General features: G+C 37.7%; 1 protein-coding gene across 4 annotated transcripts in view; it reads right to left on the bottom strand.

Moving 5' to 3' along the window:
- AASDHPPT (aminoadipate-semialdehyde dehydrogenase-phosphopantetheinyl transferase) overlaps window positions 1–16,824 on the bottom strand; it is a 73,420-nt gene extending 56,596 nt beyond the window's left edge. The window contains exons 1-2 of one of the 4 annotated variants that reach the window (XM_052812913.1): window positions 16,531–16,824; window positions 15,217–15,442 (exon numbers count right to left, since the gene is read on the bottom strand). In XM_052812913.1, the coding sequence (XP_052668873.1) occupies window positions 15,217–15,442; window positions 16,531–16,806 (502 nt within the window). In that variant the 5' untranslated portion in view covers window positions 16,807–16,824. The remainder of the gene's footprint in view (window positions 1–15,216; window positions 15,443–16,530) is intronic. The other 3 variants (XM_052812914.1, XM_052812915.1, XM_052812912.1) reach the window with 3 other exon arrangements.
- Between the last annotated feature and the right edge of the window lie 6 nt (window positions 16,825–16,830).

The raw sequence follows: 16,830 nt of genomic DNA, 5'->3' as shown, positions 1-16,830 counted from the left end.
CTGTAACACACAATGTATGCACTTCAGAAAAAATGTTTATGTATGTAAATTACTTATTTAAATTGGTGAGCATCAGGAAATTGCACAATATTTATCTGATTGGTCAAGCATCTGACTCGGTGGGGGTTCATCACTGAAATGGAATAAATTAAATTTTGTGGGTTTAAGAATAGCTAAGAGAGATATGACATGTTTTCATATGAGATTTCAAAAATAAGTGGAGTTGGAAGCAGAGAAAAACAGGAAGCTTGTTCCACAGGTGGCTTATGATTAATGGGAAAAGATACATATACCTATCAACTATTAAAATTCTTTGAAACAACAATCACTCACCTTTTGCTGGTTTTCTTTAAGAGAAGAAAAATTGTGATGGGAGCAGATCTATGAAAATACTGGATAAAAGGTTTCAAAAAAAAAAAAAAGAAATGAGAAAAATGCTGATTTAGATTCTATAGGGAATTGAGAGTGTGTATTTCAGCAGACAGAAAAACTGAGCCCATGGCACAAAAGTTATTAACATGACAAGGGGGTGGAAGGGTAGGGATAAGATTTTTTTAATTAAACCAAATTTGCCTGAGTCAAGTGGATTAATGAAAATAAGCTCCGCTGTGACAGAGTTTTCTTGCTTTGAAATTTATTGTATTGACTACTGTAAGTATGCTGTCAAAAATCTAACAATATCTCTTTTCACAATTACCCTCTATTAATACCTTAAAAATGAGTTTTTTATTTAGTATAGAAGCCTAATCATAAAGATGTTATTAAGAAAGATGCTTTTTCTTTTCAGAAATACATATATCTTTTCAGTTATCAACCAAATAACTTCACTATAAACCTTATGAAAATCTCAGTTAACAGCTAGAAATTTTGAATGTGGCAATGCCTGGCAAAGTAAACTTTAAAACTATTTCCAATGCTTTGTATATATACTTCTTACTTGCCTATGCCACTTAATTTCCTAACTTACAGTTAATATACTGTTCAAAATTTCTTTTCAAGAGAAACTTGGAATCAAACTTTAATTCTTTTTAATATTGAGCAGAATTATATTGCCCTCATTTGAAAATACATTTTCATTTGTATATGTTTTTATAGTTCACTCTTTTTCTCACCTTTACATAAACTGTTGTGCATTCTTTCTTTTTGCTTTTGTTCATAATAGCTAATATTCTGAAAGCATTTCTTTAGTCTACTGTAAACTCCACTTTTGAAGAATTTTTGTTACAGAGCATGACGCCCTCTAAATATTGGAAGCAGTTTTTGTTTTTACATTGGATCGATCACCTTGCTGAAAAGCAAGAAACTCAACTAGAAAACTCTACTAAATTTAACCAAAACATACTACAGATTCTTTTCATAATATCCAATTAACTGACAACAATTTGTCCCAGTATCTGATTGCCTGACAAATACAAACCTGTCTGTTCATTTGCATTAGAACAAAATTGACTGGATGGTTTAGCTATTCAATGGCCTAACTTTAAAAGTCCTTTTTCCCTAGAATATGTAGAGCTCTGCCTCCTTTCCATAACACTCTTTAACTTGCTTCTTAGGGAACAGTAGCCAACAGAGCAAAGACATCCACCAAATCTCTGACCAGTTCCTCCAGTTGGTGTCTAAATTAGTTTGATATTCACAAGAGAAGCTAGAGGTTTTATCCTTGAGACCAAGATATATTTTCATTGATTTTTCTTTAATATACAGACACTTAAGCCTCACACCCCTATCACACCATAATGAAGATTTGAAACCAGAGTAGTTCACAGAAAAAAATAAATGTAAAATTAACACAGCTGTGAAGGCAATCGATTTCTTTCCTATATACAGCTATTATTCCCTGCTAATAAACTTTCAAGCACATTAGATCCTTAAAAATATAATCTGAGTAATCTTTCAAAAATTGTCTTCTATGCATTTTTAAAAGAAATTCTAACCCAAAAGTTAAGTTTCTTCATTAAATTAAAAATACACAATATCCGGGAAATTTCAGGAAGAGTGAGGAGAAGAAATAGTGAGTGATACTGGAAAAGAGTCCAATATTAAACCTGGAAAGTAAACATGCTATATACAGATAAGTATGCACAATCATGTGTGTGCATACATGTGTGCATTTTGGATTTTTTGCACAAACTATTTACATTGAAATATACAATGCCATCTTTTCCACTGCAACGACAACTGGGTATTTTATTAATTTTTTTGTAAAGACTAGGCCAAAAATCTGCTTTGCATTTTCCCTGTAAAACAGCAAAACCTCAGACCAGATACAAAAGATTGATTTTAAAAAGATGCAGGAGTGAAGAATAAGAAAACATACTATATTCCCTGGTCCTATTTGAGAAAATGCTTTAGAAATAGTAGATAAATGCAGGAAAAAAATGCATTTTCCTACCTGATAAAAAAAGCCAAACAACCTGCATTTGTAGGCAGATCCATGTAAATTATGATGCTAATAATAGTGAAGACTACTATCCATAGGGCTAATACAGAAATCTTCATACTGGTGTTTTGTTTACACTGTTAAAAACATCAGGTCAATTGTAAGTCAGCTTTGGTAATACAATGTACACTTAAAGGTAGTAACTGTCCTGTTGTACCTGAAGTTATTAAAACTATGACATGCCTTTTCAAAAATAGTGAGAAGAACAGATGACTGACTGACCTTCCTCACTTCAGTTTTTACCAGTTTTACAGTCTTCAGATTGTTTTGGTCAGATACAAACTAACTAGCTTATACTGTGGTCTATATCCAAAACTATGGAAATTGAAAGCTAAAAGCTACTACTGCCAGATTACTGATCTACTAATCCGCTGAAAAAAACCCACAAAACAAACAACCAAAAAAATCCCAAACCCCAGAATGCTAACAGACGCCTGACTGCCTTGAACTGCATGAAAGAAACAGGTCAATGATCAAGAACTAATATCTAATCAATACATATCAATTACTTTCAGATGGCAAACAGGCAAAGTGACAATGCAAAACGTACTGGCTAGCAAAATGGGCGACTGAAGTATGAACAGATCGATCTACTTAATAAAGTGAAACAAAGCCTAGCTATAAATCCTGCAAACTAACAAACTGTATACAATGAATACGTTTTGAGTCCTGGACTCTTGGGCTGACAATCCTTTGATGTAGGACCCAAGCCATGTTTGACCATGTTTTACTATCTCTAAAGGAAACCAAAGTAAACTGATACAGACAAAACATTTCCTCTGCAACCTATGAGCAAGTGCGAATTGTTCATTCATACCAACTAACCCTTGTACAGATGTTTAGAAACTGACAACACAAGACAAATAATTAGCTAGATAAATTACTAACTTGGAAGAACTAGACAGAAAATTAACAAAGCATGTTTTTAAAATCTGTTACCTCACACGGCTTTAGTGTGAGTTGGAAATTGGATTTACATTCTGTGACCTCTCCACCTTCTGCCAGTATCCCGCAATTCTCCCAGTGATGTATGTTAAACATCCATTCTCGTGTAACTACTGATGATATGTTTTATCTTGGCATGCCTCCGAGAAGCAGCATTAACTTTAAAATGTCAGAAAATTTGAGGTTGCCTCCTCTGAATTACTCAACGTTTCCCAGATTGTACAACATGGAAAAGTCATAAAGAGACTGACATAATTTGATAATGTTTGATATTTTCTCTGCAGTTAGGATCGTTAAGTCTTTGCAATATTAGAGAAACTGCTAAGGTTTCAATCACATTACTATGATTGGGTCTAACAGCAGTGATGAATATTTAAGCAAGCTGCCCTGATAGTCAATGTTAAACAAAAGAAAGTAAAAAATCATAATGGATTAGATAGCTCTACCTCCAAAACTGCACTGGAAAAATAGCAATTTTGACACAGGTATGGCTTGGATAAAAAAACCTGAAGAAAAGTCACACACTATTAACTGGATACCTCACATCTGATCAATTTACAGACAGGTGGTCTATGGTCTGCAACAGATAAATGCTTTTTGTCATTTGTTCTGAAAATAGAAAAAAAATGACACATCCTCTCAAATTTTGTTCAGACTCCAGCATACTTTCACATGTTCTTTCTATGCCAAATATTCAACTGTAGTACAGACTTGCATTGAAGACCTTACTGACATAATCACACCTGGGTGCAAGCACATGGTTTTAGCTTGCTTCTGAGTAGACAAAATAAAAGTATTTAAAATATATGAGGTCTAAATCACTAAGATGATTCAGGAACCCCAAATTCTTTTAATGAAATGTATAACTAAACAGTAATAGCAAAAAAGATAATGAGCAGTAATAAAATACGAAAACCTTTCGTAACTTGTTATACAACCTCTTGGAAAGGGCTTAAGCAAGTAAAAGTTACAACCATTGACATAGACCACAGCTAGCAAAGCTCTAGGTAGCCACAGTATTTCCTCAAAAAGGTAAATTACCCCATAAAAATGGCATTTTAATCAGTTTTCCATTATAAAATATATCAAACAGTTAAAGCAATCATTCCATTTTGTCAGAGCAGCAGGAACTCTACTTCCTTTCAACACTCATGAAGTTATGATGCATCCGCACTGAAAATAAACACAAAAGCACAAAATCTAAATAAACATAAAACTAGACTTTCTTGTATAAAGCCATTGTGCCTGTGGGTTGTGAGGAACAAAATACTGATGTAAAAGAAGCCAAAAAAAGTCAAACATGCTCAGATCTCTTTAAAGGTAACAGACATTTAGGAACATAGAACATGTTCTAATGGAGCTAGATCTTTTTACTCTTTAAATTAGACAACAAAATCCTCAAGGTGTTGCTAGTGCAACAGTACCCACATATATGTGCCTGACCATCTATAGCCTTACACTACAGTAGTACTACCAAGCCACCAGATCTCTCAAACATTTTTTACATTTTATGAAATAACGTACTAGAGGGCCTTTCTACACATACAGAAAGATCATATTGACTGAAACCTTTGACAATTAATCCTTTGCTTAAAAATAAAGAAAATCTACCACTTAATACCATCTACTATTGCCAGAAAACAGACAAGCAAAAACCCACTGCTATGAGAATGACCATCCAGTGTCAATACTAGATCACTTTCTACCTCCAGTGAAATCAGATTAACTCTCACACTGTACATGTGTGTGCACATATATATCTACACACACACACTCATATATATGTATATAAAAAAGCATATATGTACATATATACATACATATACACACATATATACTGGTATGCATGTATATATATGCATGCATACATGGTGCTGGTGAGATGCATAGATAGAAATTCCAGCACAAAGGGGATGACACCCAGTTCTATCTTTGCATTCAATCAGATATACTGCAAAACAACATTATCCACATGGTATCGCTAATGGTTGCTACTGAACCATAAAAGCATTAAGATAATAGTAGCAGGAAAGGGTAGGTACTTTAGTGAAAATGTGATTACAGGGAGAGTATTCCCATCTCTAAGGAACTAGTACTACTGCAGAACCTGAAGGTGCATTGGGATCTGCTTGGTACTTGGTACATAAATATCCCATTGGACAAAAGAGGGGGGGAAAAAAGCCAATTATCAGTACCTAAGTCATCATCATCTTCCACATGAATTTGACTACATGATTCACGCTTCCTAGCGCCTTGATTTGACTAATGCAATTTCCCCCCCCCCAGAAAGCTCTGCAACCTTAGAAAGTACAAGCTAATTCAGACTGAGCTGGTTTCTCTCAGAGTACGATGAGAGATCTCTCTTCTAAATTCAGGGTTTGGTGTGGAGCTGGTCCTCAATATTGAGACATACACACTATGGGACTATATCCTTCCACATCATGATATCCTACTCCAGTAATGAAGCCACTGAACAACAGAGTTCCTTGCAATGTCGGAAGTCAGGACACTGCACAGACGCCTGTCCCAGAACATGAATCTCACAGCCAGATGCAGTAAAAACGTCCCTGTCCTGGTTTCAACTGCGATAGAGTTAATTGTCTTCCTAGTGGCTGGTACAGTGCTATGTTTTTGAGCCAGGTACGAGAAGAACGTTGATAACACTGGTGTTTTCAGTTGTTGCTAAGTAATGTTTAGACTAAAGTCAAGGATTTTTCAGCTTCTCATGCCCAGCCAGCAAGAAGGCTGGAGGGGCACAAGAAGTTGGCACAGGACGCAGCCAGGGCACCTGACCCAAACTGGCCAATGGGGTATTCCATACCATGGGACGTCCCACCTAGTATAGGAACTGGGGGGCGTGGGGGGATCACGGCTCAGGGACTAACTGGGTGTCAATTGGCAGGTGGTGAGCAATTGCACTGTGCATCATTTGTATATTACAATCCTTTTATTATTACTGTTGTTATTTTATTAGTGTTATCATTATCATTATTAGTTTCTTCTTTTCTGTTCTATTAAACCATTCTTATCTCAACCCACAAGTTTTACTTCTTTCTCCTGATCTTCTCCCCCATCCCACTAGGTGGGGGGAGGAAGTGTGAGTGGCTGTGTGGTGCTTAGTTGCTGGCTGGGGTTAAACCATGACAGTCCCTTATCTTTTTCATGCTTAAAACATCCCCATTTCTGTGTATACACAGTCCTTCCCTCTTTTCCCCCTTCAAAATGAAGTCCAAAAACCGCTAGATGACAGAAAAAGTATTAGTGTTTTAAATTTGGGAACTGATCTCTCCTATGTAACAGTGAAAGTAACCATGTAAGAACATGCTTTAAAAAAAAACCAAACCCTTGTAAAGCCATTTGTTTGGCTTGCCAGCAGCTGAAAGACTGTTTGGCCCACTTGACAGCTAAAACACAGCATGTTTTGTTTGGTCTTCCCACAGAGAAGAGATAGCAGTCAGCTAGTCATTCAGCATATTGTGTCCCCGTATCCTTCCCTGCTATCAACACACAAATCAACTTCTGCATAGCTCCAGACCAGCCACTGCAGGAGCTGTCTTTTATCCAGCCAACAGGCTATACAAGAAAAGATGAAAGAGGAAGATAATTGTATTGCAACATGGCAAAAGCAGCGCATGGCCCACAACTGAAAAACTGATAAACTTCAATGGTCCATTCACCTGTATCAGTTATATCTTTCATAGAATCACAAAATGGTTTGGGTTGGAAGGGACCTTAAAGATCATCTAGTTCCAACCCCGCTGCCATGGCCAGGGACACCTTCGACTAGACCAGGTTGCTCAAAGCCCCATCCAACACTTCTCAGGATGGGGCATCCACAACTTCTCTGGGCAACCTCTTCCGGTGCCTCACCACCCTCACAGCAAAGAATTTTCTCTTAATATCTAATCTAAATCTACCCTCTTTCAGTTTAAAACTGTTACCCCTTGTCCTATCACTACACTCCCTGATAAAGATTCCCTCTCCACCTTTCCTGTAGGCTTCCTTTAAGTACTGGAAGGCTGCTACAAGGTCTTCCCAGAGGCATCTCTTCTGCAGGATGAACAACCTCAACTCTCTCAGCCTGTCCTCATAGGGGAGGTGCTCCAGCCCTCTGATCATCTTTGTGGCCCTCCTCTGGACCTGCTCGAGCAGATACATGTCTTGCTTATGTTGGGGCCCCCAGAGCTAAACGCAGTACTGCAGGTGGGGTCTCACAAGAGCGGAGCAAAGGGGGAGAATCACCTCCCTCGACCTGCTGGTCACACTTCTTTTGATGCAGCCCAGGATACGGTTGGCTTTCTGGGCTGCAAGTGCACATTGCTGGCTTATATCCAGTTTTTCATCCACTAATAACCCCAAGCCCTTCTACACAGGGCTGCTCTCATTCCACTCATCACCCATCTTGCTATGGCAATCTACTACCATATCTACTCTTGCAGATACTATCTCCAAGTCTTTGCTATGTTTTTATTAAATTGGTTTTTTGCTAGGAAAAAGATCTACATATTTAAAACAAAACCCAACAATTCTGATGAACAGACAGAAAAACTGTACAGGGAAAGTAACTATTTTTTAATGCACTACAAGATTGGATTTTCCATCAAAATGCAACACAGCACATAACACAGGCATGAATGCCTAGAACTTACAGCACCACCCAATATAAGGCAAGAAAACAGCTACTTATAGAAGTAGCAGAAGTTTCCTGGTCCTAAACCTTCCTGGAAACCTGACATGACAACAGCAACCTGTCACCTTCAGTGAGAAAATATAAAAATATTTGCCTTGTTAAAAATCAGAATTTCTTTTAGAAAGGAACTACATCAGGGAAATCCAGCTGAGACTATTTTTTTTTTTTAGTTACTGAGGGGAGACATTAAATGTTTAAGATACATTTCTACCATTTCATAAGTCAGTCTAAAAATCTGCAAATCTGTCTCTAAAACATTGTATCCCAACCTTGAAACTAGTAAGATCTCCAAAGCCTAATCCTTGCACAGACAACATCCGAATAAGCTTCTGACAACACAGAATAAAGACAGCTTCTATTTTCCAACCCTTGCAACAAATATATGTATCTGTAGAGCTGAAGCTATTGGAAATGGGCAGTGTTAGCAAGAAACTCCTCAAAAAGCAAATTCCTAATACTTACATAATAATTACTTAACCTTGGCCCCCCGTCACACCTTTCTTCTAGACTTCCTTAACTTGGAAAGCCAAAGCTAACTGCCATTAGTGCAGGCTGAGAAGTATTTTTAGTTCTGTTAAAAAAAAAAAAAAATTCAGTTCTCTTTAGCACCTCATTTTGAATATATAACTTGATTTCCCAAAAGACCAATTAAGGAATAAACTGTGATTATTGTAAATTGTGTGCAAAAGGATATTTCAGAAAAAAAAACCCAAACCAAACCAGACAAGCATTCTTATAGTTTCTCTTTGTTCCACCTCTTATTTTTACTAAAAGCTCCTGGTTTAAGTTTTTTGCTTTCATAATTGTTAATTTATCCCTCATTTTAAACATATCTATTCTCTACAAGTTCATTTTTACTGTTCTACATTTTGCTGTCAGTTTCTATTTTAATCCAAATGGGTTTATGTTTTCGTATTAAAAAACAATCATAAAGGATTAAGAATGTTTCTTTCTAAAAAGCCTATTTCCTCTCAAAGAGGAAATCCAATCACAATATCAGATTTTCCTTTCACAGTTTATCAAGCATTGGTGCTTAATCAATTACTAGAATGTGCAAGTGTTTTTACAAAAGTGATGTAATTCCAGGTTAAAACAGTGTTAGAAATATGACTAAATAAAGCACAATAATGAAACTGCTATATAATACGTATTCTTTAAGAGTATGTTTAAGATGGCTGTTTCTTTCCATTTTCAACTAGAACAAGAACAAATTATTCCCCATTTACTCAGTGCAAGGGCATATGACCACTATGATTCATTAGTTCAACAAGGATATTATTTAGCTGTTTTAGCACTACTTTGCATCTAAAAATGATGTGTTTTCATATTTATAAATTCTGACTTCCTTAATCATTAGAAGTAATGTTTAACCTAAAACCTTTGTTAATTTCTTCATCCCAAACAGTGCATCTACATATCCATAGATGTACCATTAGCTAATAATTTGGCACTTATCTCTTGTAGTAAAAGATTAGATACTGATTGCTGCTATGAGATTTACTGAAATACAACAATAAAAACAAAAACAATTAAAACTTTGCTTAAGGTAAAGTTAAGGCACCATAAGGACAAAGGCACTCCAAAGAACAATCTGTTTTGGCATTTCTTTCTAGGTCAAGAACTTCTCATTGCAAAAGCTGAAAAGCAGCAATTAAAAAACACATCACAAGTTCAAAAACTTGAACATGGCTGCTAGATAAAAGACATGCCAAATATCTTAACTATGATGTAGGTGTGCCCAACTCTCAATTTAGTTTATGACTACCAAAAGAAATGGCACAAAGTTTATAAATGGCTGGCGAGAGAGCCTCCACTAGCTAGACTGAAGTATGGTATTTAGCTTCTTTGTGTGCGACTTTGATACTTTGATTCACGTGTGACGTATCTCCAATTTGAAGATCTCCATCATTTCTTGTATTATCTCACCTCCATGATCAAATAACGAGAATAGAAAGAGAAAAATAAGTTATGTTTACATTTTTTTGCCTGAGAGAAAAACAGTTTCAAACAATCAGGTGTTTGCACATAATAGCCTACTTTCTTTAAAAAGCATTTCAGGAAGTATTTTTAGATCAAATTAATTTTCTGTAAAATTCACATGCAGAAAAGTTTACCCTGTTGTGTCTTTTAATAAGCAAACCTAGCATAAAACTGAAAGATTAATGAGAAAAGCTAATTTTACTGCATGTCAAATATTTAATTCTGGAATTACATCGAGATTGCAGAAGCCCGGATCAAAGTAACTATAATGCAATAGGTAAGAAAGATTGCAGGCTGATTATAAAAGATCAGGAATGAACTGTCAATTTATTTACCTTTGTAATTCCATCTAAGCTAAAAAATTGCATTACTGAAAAGAAAATCACTTGCAAAGCAGGAAAGCTCTTGAACCTAAGATTTAAAATTTTTTCAAATGCTCAAAGCAATCTTTATTAAGCTGTAATTATTTCCTAAGTCTCTGAAAATGTTCTACTTTACAGAGTTTAAGTGACTGGTAAATCAACATCCCACACACCACCTAAACCAAGTTGACACTTGTTGCAAAATTTCTTGTCCAGAAGTTAAAAATCAAATACATTATCACAAGCTGAGTTTTTCCAGAGGAGTTAATAGTACTGTGAGAATCCTTCTCACTTCTTTTGTGAAAGGGTTAAAATAATTTCATATGCATTACCTCTCTTGCCAAATAATGTCCACAATTATGTCCATTAACAAATTTACAGTACAGAGTTCATTTTCCCAAATGACTTGAGTTCATCTTAAACTGATCTAAAGAGAAGAAAAAATCATTGATCTCAGTGATTCTTCAAAACCAAGTAAATTGAAAGCCTGATTTAAATCTACAACAATAACCTGCCGGATAACCAAAAGGCAACAACACACCATACCTAAAGAGGACATCTTCCTTTTCTACCATCACTACATTATTTAGTTCAACATCTGAATAGAGGAAAAAAGGTGATAAACCATTGCATACCTGTGCAACTTCTGTAGAGCTGTCTCTATTTGCACTGCTAAGAATAGCTTCTTGTTTGGCCTGCCTTCACCTTCAAAGAAGGCTATGTCTTGAAGTAGTTTCATTTTTCAGACTTTAATAATGCAGCAAAAGTAATATGGAAAGAGGCAGGTTCTTATTGCTCATAAGTAAAACAAAAATAGATAGCACAGATTAACAAGTGATATAAAATGTTCACGTGCACCACGTCTCCTTGTTACATGCTAGCACACAATTTAATAGCATATTTCTCACAACTTTCAGCTGCATGATACTCTCTTGTATATTTGCTCTGCATATTTTGTTCACTGGTTGAACAATAAAGGAATATAAGAACTAGAATATTGGAGACCTCAATCAAGATTCTGTTGGGTAACATCACAAGATGAAGTAGTTCGTATTTAAACAAGTATTTGGGAAAAAAACCAAACAAACCAACCTACTGTAATGTACTTTGTACATAGGGAACTCTTTGTCCTTGTAGCTATTCCAGAGAAAGAGATTTATAGTGGATTCACTCTCAGAAATATAATGTACTTAGCAACCACAGAGCAAGAGCACCACTCAGTGGAACAATCAGATAAAACAATATTGGTAAAGCCAAAGTTATATATTCATAGCACAGCAGTAAAAAGAGTTCTAGGCAATTCTGCTAAGACAAAAATATTTCTCAGAAAAATTTTAGGTGAAAAGACTGCTAGCTTTAGTTCATATTACAGAGACTATAATTTAAAATTCTATCCTTAATATTGCTTATTTGCTAGCTCACTTTCCCACATACAATCACTAAGTCTTTGTTAATACCATATTTCTTTTCCAAAAATACAAATTATAATTCCAAAAAGGAAGACATATGGCCATAAATAAAACCTCTTTAAAATCTGGAACGTGGTATTTTTTTATTTCATTCACAAATATTTATGTAAAGTTACATAATGTGGAAAACAATTGCACAAGCAGGTGCTAACATGACAGTTATTTCTTATGCATAATGACAAGAATTGAAGTTCCTTTCTCTCCTTATCAAAAGATAGAAAAGATGCATACAAGCTGTTGACAGCTAAATTACTTCAGGACAGACTATGCTAGCTGTGGAACTTCAGATATTGGAAAGCAAAGCTGGAAATTTTGTAATGATGCATTTTGTACTCCTCTGTACACACTGTGAAGCTTGCCACCATGAATTCAGATTGTGGATACAGTGACTTGCCCTAATAGCCCCCTTTTCTGTTCATATATACCTAGATCTCTGATGAAAGAGGGAGAGGTGGATGAAGTAGCCATGGATGAAGGTGGATAAAGGACCCACGTTCAGGAATCCTAGCAGGCTGCACATCTGTCACTAGCTTGTTTCAGATTGGTCATCTGGATATATAGTTTTTCATTATCACTTTATTACAAAAGCACTGATTTAATTCCATCATTTAGTCTTTGGAATCACGAGCATCTCCAGAATAACCATCATTTTTCTCTCTATGGGTAAAAAAACTGAAGCCTGTTTGTGTCGGATCTCAAAGCGTTACTTAGTCTCACCAGCTCATACTCACAAATTAAATCCACACAGCTGCTGAACACAGCTGCCCAACAGCATGTGGCAACATTTGCTTTACGGTAAGAGGTCATGACTGCTGCCATCAACAATTCTAGGACATGTTGGCAGGAGCCCCTCTTGCTACTGAAGACGTCAAGAACTGAACGCTGTATCTAAACCCTCTTTTTAGTTAACCAAAAATTGAGTTTGGTTTCACTGCTTTTCCTACCTTTCTGCTGAGATTAAACTCTTTCCCTGACACCAAATCCTACTTTGAACTTCAGCTTCCTGTTGTTATTTAGGAACCCTAGGACAGAGAATCAAAAAGCTACATGACAGAAGCAGAACAGCAACCAAAACATCATCAATGGGATGAACTCAAGATAATTTTTTCCTAAATTTAGCCTGCTAAAGTTGACATAACTAAGAGTAAGTGACAATATATACTGACAGCCTAACTTTGATTCTACACCTCTTATGACAACAGTGACTAGGGACACTGAATAAAGAATACACTCAGACACAAGGTAAAAGAACCTTGATTTGTTCTGGTGCTGCCTGCAGAATGAGCAACAGATCAATGGACATTGGGTTATCCACTATTTCAGCGATTTAACATGAGGGAAATGAGAAAGAAATAGTGAATAAATAAGTAAAAAATGCAAGAGAAAGGAAGCAGTAGAGATGAGATTTTATTTTTTTTTAATAAAGCCAGCTAATATTGAAGTTAAAAGATTTTTTTTCTATTAACCAGAAAAGAACTAAGAATATATTCCTTTACAAAGCTGAACATATTGTATTCCAAAATGGAGAAGTAACACACAGGTTTCTAAACCTAAATGTAAAATTAAACCTCTACTCTTAAAAATTGATTCCTACATTCAGAAGGAGAGTTTAACACATTTCATAAGACTTGTCAGCTGGACATCGGCAATGTGTCTTCAAAATGCCAGCTGCAATTCCAGCTGCATAAAATGCCAGCAGAGGATGCAAGATATCCTTACTTCCATATATAGCACGTATAAACAACTTTCAATTTTTCATTTCCCAAGAAAAGCTTAAAACACAAACATTTGAACATTTAGGTTTTCACTATTTAGCTGCTGAAACAGGAAAGCTTTTTAAAATGAGTAACTAGGGAGACTTGCAGTAAGGCCTGTGGCAAGTCCAGCCAAAGTGTTTCCAAGGGTACTGGGTCTGGGTGTTAATTTTTTCATAGCAGCCTGTATGGCGCTGTGTTTTAGATCTATGCCTAAAACAGTGTTGATAACACACTAGTATCAGCAGTGTTTGCACAGCGTCAAGGCCTTCTCTGTCACTCTGCCCCTGCAGCAAATAGGCTGAGGGTGTGCAAGACATCTGGAGTAGACACAGCTGGGACATCACTTTGTATTGCCTGGGAGAGCTATGATAAAAGCACCAGCCTCGAGCTTAATCTGGTATTTGGGCCCTGCATTACTACAGTCCCTTTGGGGGTGTACCTGTTCCAGTGCAGCTTTACCCACTGGCCACAGTTCCTATCACAAAATATACAACTGCTCTGGTGTGGGGTCCTCCACGGGCTACAGCGTGACCTCACACACTGACCACCATCTTTAGAGTGAGGGTCTACAATAGACCAAAGTGAGTCACAGAGGAGAACTCTACTTTGGATTGCAGTAAAGCTTCTGTGCATCTTAGCTAAACATACCAATCCAAAAACATACACTTGTAGTAATCATTAAAAAGGTGTAAAGCTATCAGAGAGAAAGTTATCCAGTCAGGGTTTATTTGAATCTTTACCTTACTACACAAATTATTTCTAAGAACACTGCTATTACTATCATATCTGGTTAATCATTTGAGGAAGATTCTCAAAAACTAAAATTCCAGTAAATCGTAAACCCCAGTATGTTTCTCCTTTAACCCAGTCATGCATTGACGAACATTTGTGAACTAAATGATCTCCTTAAAACTGTATTTAAGAAATACACTTTGCTACAATTCTAATTTAAAATTTGGATCCTGAAGTTCACTAATATAGTCAGGTTAGAGCGACATTTCATACAAATAAACAGGCCAACAACTAATGTGTGTTAAGTTTAGTCTTTTACCAGGGGCACCTCAAATGTTCCCTCCTCATGATCCCCTCTCACTGAGGATTACACTCACAGTGAATCTCCGATGCCCGTTTGCTACAATACTGGGCCTGGTGCTGACACATATAACGTCCACGTTTGTGGGACAAGAAAGTAATACTCATGGTCTATAAAGTTCTCATGGGGATGGATCCCACTGTCCCTAGCTGGAAAGTTGTCCCTGCTTCTAGCTAACAGACAGCAAACCTGTAATTAAAATATCTGCAGATGCCGGTCCTGCCAATGTCATAGCAGGATTCATGACCTTATTTTTCCAGGGTTCTGCTTTTCTAAACTGGAAATATATCCATACCTGGCATAACAGAAAACCCAAAATAAACAATGAGGAGTGCATTTAACAATAAAAACAGCAAATACACAATACATTCATATACTCTCCTCTAATTACACTAGGACACAGATTGGTTCTTTGGGAAACATTAAAATGTTCAGCACTTAAACACTACAGAATCTGCTTTGGTCACCATAATGCATTACCTGGTAAATTAGTCTTCATAATATCAATGCCAACTTGAAGCTCAGGCTCAGCTGCAAGAACTGCATAATCTCCTTGATGAGAGACGTTGAAGTTGTAATTCGAATAGATACTGAATATGTTATTTGCCAGGAAAGGTTTTCCTTTTGATGTCCTTTGCAAGTTTATTTCATTCCAAGGTATGCACAACTTTTCTGCAATTAATTTCCGCATCAGCAGGCGACCAGCCTGTGAAATAAAATGGAAGTGATTAATACAGAACTATTACGCTATGTGCAAAATATCTGTGGTTGCTAGAAAACCACCTACCTAAAAAAGATGTGGCTTTATTACTGCTGATACAAAGTTAAGAGTCTATTTTAGCCAAATCATTTAGATTTCTCGCGTTTATAAAAGCCTGTGTCAAGTAAATTTAACCAAAATAGTTTACCAGACCCAAGTACAGAATGCATTTGTTATCACTATTAGCAGAGAGACAACCCCAGACCCAATAAAAAGCAGTCCCAGCCTAGAAGAACCACATAAAATAGTTCCTTCTCTACCTTATTTACTTAGGATACTTTATTGCACAGATCAATACTTTTCATCCCACACTGAACAGCCAAAGTGTCTCAGCAGCCTTCCTTTCAGTACATTCATTCAGTGACTCAGGTGCTAAATACCGCACAGCTAAAAATTATGAGTAACTACTTACAGGCTAGTTAGCAAAAGTCTGTATTACTACCACATTGTTACATGAGATTTAAAACCTGAATTATGTAAAACAGTTTTATTTCCTTACACATTACACTACTGTCTTCACGTATAGTCTCCTAGAGTACGTTGATTTTATCTCTTAACATCACGACATAAAACTTGTCAAGTCTTTCGGAATAACTACTAAGAGCAGACTGCAAACATCCCTTTTTCCTCCGAAGTGAAGATGTAAGCAGAGCTGGCAATTAACGCTTTGTAATGCATTTACTTCCCTGTCACGCCCTCGCAGGGCGTATTTTCCTACGAGAAGTCAGAAAATTGGGCAATACTGAGTCGGCAGGGAGACAATCGCGTCCCCAGGGGAAAGGGCCGGTCCCGGGACCGCGAGTGGTGGCGGGGGGGGGGGGGGGGGCAGCGCAGCAGCCTCCGCCCGCGCCCCGAGGGGCCCTCGGCAGCCTCCACCACAGCCCCGTCGAGCGGCAGGGCCCCGCCGGCGACGCCCGCAGCAGCGGGAGAGAGAGCAACGAGACGGAGGGCTCCGGGCAAGGCGGTCCTGTGAGTCCCGCCCGCAGACTACGGCCGACCGCCGCCGTGCCTCCCGCCCCCCCACCATCATGTACCAAGGCGGCTTTGGCATCGCGGGCAAAGACAAACTGGCCGACGCGGTCCTTCTCCTCGGGCTGCACCAGCCGCGCCGCCAGCAGCCACTCCTGGCGGCAGGGGCGCCAGGCGGCGCAAGGGAAGGCCCAGCGCACGCTGCCCATAGCCCCCAGCGCCGTCCGACGGCAGCGGGACCCTCGTCCCTCCGCCTCCGCTACCGTGCGGCACAACGCGCGCATGCGCCTATCCTTGGGCGGGAGGGACCCGCCGTCGAGGAACGGCAGCCAATCATACATCAAAGTGCCCTGTGAGTGACAGGG

This window comes from Harpia harpyja, chromosome 17, assembly GCF_026419915.1.
Source record: "Harpia harpyja isolate bHarHar1 chromosome 17, bHarHar1 primary haplotype, whole genome shotgun sequence".
NCBI classification, from domain to species: domain Eukaryota; kingdom Metazoa; phylum Chordata; class Aves; order Accipitriformes; family Accipitridae; genus Harpia; species Harpia harpyja.
Note: the sequence above shows the minus strand (reverse complement) of the source record. Positions and strands in the feature narration are given on the sequence as shown.